General features: G+C 50.7%; 1 protein-coding gene across 1 annotated transcript in view; it reads right to left on the reverse strand.

Annotated features, from left to right (window-relative positions):
- Nucleotides 1-206: 206 nt before the first annotated feature.
- Nucleotides 207-2,296, reverse strand: part of serpinc1 (serpin peptidase inhibitor, clade C (antithrombin), member 1) — an 86,168-nt gene continuing 84,078 nt past the window's right edge. The window contains exons 8-9 of the mRNA XM_072438817.1: nt 1,082-1,146; nt 207-380 (exon numbers count right to left, since the gene is read on the reverse strand). Coding sequence (XP_072294918.1) covers nt 207-380; nt 1,082-1,146 — 239 coding nt within the window. The remainder of the gene's footprint in view (nt 381-1,081; nt 1,147-2,296) is intronic.

Genomic DNA, 2,296 nt, shown 5'->3' on the forward strand with positions numbered 1-2,296 from the left:
ATTTATTCTTAATATTGGTCTTCCAATAATAAGTAACACTGACACACACGTTATGGTGAATGACCTTTGTCACAAATACATATGATCAAGATCAGCATCTGTGACTTTTCCATTTGGATCATCTCTCCTTCATATGGATCTTTAGCTTTAGTAGCCGGTGTGTGTCGTTAGTGGCAGGGGTCGACCACTAGTGATCTGGTCGACCACTAGTGGCAGGGGTCGACCACTCGCCCTGTGAAGAGCAGAGCGTTGATCGTGGACTCTCGGATGATGACTAGAAATGGTCGATCTGCCATAAACACTTCTCTGTTGGGATTGAGAGAGCGTCCGATGGCCACGACAGCAGTGGCCGCTGCCGCCTCACTGCCCTCCTCGTTCACCTGCACCAACACACGTTACAACAGAGGGTCAAGGTCAGGGTCAGGGTCTGGGTCAGGGTCTGGATCAGGGTCAGGGTTAGGGTCAGGGTCAGGGTTAGGGTTAGGGTTAGGGTTAGGGTCAGGATCAGGGTTATGGTCAGGGTCAGGGTTAGGGTCAGGGTTAGGGTTTGGGTCAGGGTTTGGGTCAGGGTTAGGGTTAGGGTCAGGGTTTGGGTCAGGGTCTGGGTCTGGGTCAGGGTCAGGGTTTGGGTCAGGGTCAAATCAAATCAATTCAATTTATTTTTGTAAGGCCCAAAATCACAACAACAGTCGCCTCTGAGGGCCAAATCAACAATGTCTGTGGTGGCGATGGAGTCAGACAATGTCTGTGGTGGCGAGGGACGATGTCCCAGGGTCCTCTGTCCTTAGACTCTCCTTCTCGGCCAGGAAAAACTATAAAAAAAAAACTCTTTGGGAAAAAAGCGTAGAAACCTGGAGGAGTTCCAGTGAAGGAGAGATCCGAATCTCACAGACAGACAGACGGACACGAGGGAGACTGGAGCTGGACCCAGTCTTCAGGCAGATGAGGGACCGTCGGAGTCGAGCTGGACCCACTCTTCAGGCAGGGGTCAGGGTTAAGGTCAGGGTCAGGGTAAGGGTCAGGGTTAGGGTTAGGGTCACGGTCAGGGTTAACCCCGAGTCAGGCTGGAGTCTTCACTCACCTCCAGGAAAGCTTTGTGATAGGCTTCTGAGATGAACAGAGTGTCACTGTCATCCTCCAGCATTCCTGAAAAAAAACATCAACCAATCAAATAGAATGACATTATATCTAATGTAAAATACATTTTATTTCTGGAAGATGGTATCTCACCTCCACCTCGTCTCACATTGTGTGCCCTTTACCCTTTACCCTTTACCCTGCATTCTGTCTTTACTGTCTTTACTGTCTTTACTGTCTTTACTGTCTTTGTTGTCTTTGTCTTTACTGTCTTTACTGTACTGTGTGTGCTGGTTTCTGTAGGCGCAGCTGCATAAATAATGTGAATAGGAGAAACCCCCCTTCCCCACTCACCTGGCAGACTGTCTCTCTCTCTCCTCTCTCTCTCTTTAATCTCTCTCTATCTCTCTCTCTCTCCTCTCTCTCTCTTTACTCTCTCTCTCCCCCCCCCTCCCCCACTCACCTGGCAGACTGTCTCTCTCGCTCCTCTCTCTCTCCTCTCTCTCTCTCTCTCTTAACTCTCTCTCTCTCCTCCCCTCCCCCACTCACCTGGCAGACTCTCTCTCTCTCTCCTCTCTCTCCTCTCTCTCTTTACTCTCTCTCCTCTCTCTCTCTCTCTTCTCTCCCTCTCTCTCCTCTCTCTCTCTTCACTCTCTCTTTACTCTCTCTTTACTCTCTCTCTCCTCTCTCTCTCCTCTCTCTCTCTCTCTCTCTCTCTCTTCTCTCTCTTTACTCTCTTTCCCTCTCTCCCCCCCCTCCCCCACTCACCTGGCAGACTGTCTCTCTCTCCTCTCTCTCTCCTCTCTCTCTCTCTTTACTCTCTCTCTCTCCCCCCTCCCCCACTCACCTGGCAGGCTCTCTCTCTCTTTCCTCTCTCTCTCCTCTCTCTCGCTCTCTCTCTCTTTCCTCTCTCTCTCCTCTCTCACCTCTCTCTCTCTCTCCTCTCTCTCGCTCTCTCTCTCTACTCTCTCTACTCTCTCTCTCTACTCTCTCTCTCTTTACTCTCTCTCTTTACTCTCTCTCCTCTCTCTCTCTCTCTCTCTCTCCTCTCTCTCGCTCTCTCTCTCCTCTTTCTCTCTCTCGCTCTCTCCTCTCTCTCTATACTCTCTCTCTCCCCCCTCCCCCACTCACCTGGCAGACTCTCTCTTCTCTCTCTCCTTTCTCGCTCCTCTCTCCTCTCTCTCTCTCTCTCCTCTCTCTCTTTACTCTCTCTCTCACC

The sequence above is a fragment of the Eucyclogobius newberryi genome, unplaced genomic scaffold (assembly GCF_026437365.1).
Source record: "Eucyclogobius newberryi isolate DKJ021-1_F unplaced genomic scaffold, fEucNew1.0.hap1 SCAF_9, whole genome shotgun sequence".
In the NCBI taxonomy this organism is placed as follows: domain Eukaryota; kingdom Metazoa; phylum Chordata; class Actinopteri; order Gobiiformes; family Gobiidae; genus Eucyclogobius; species Eucyclogobius newberryi.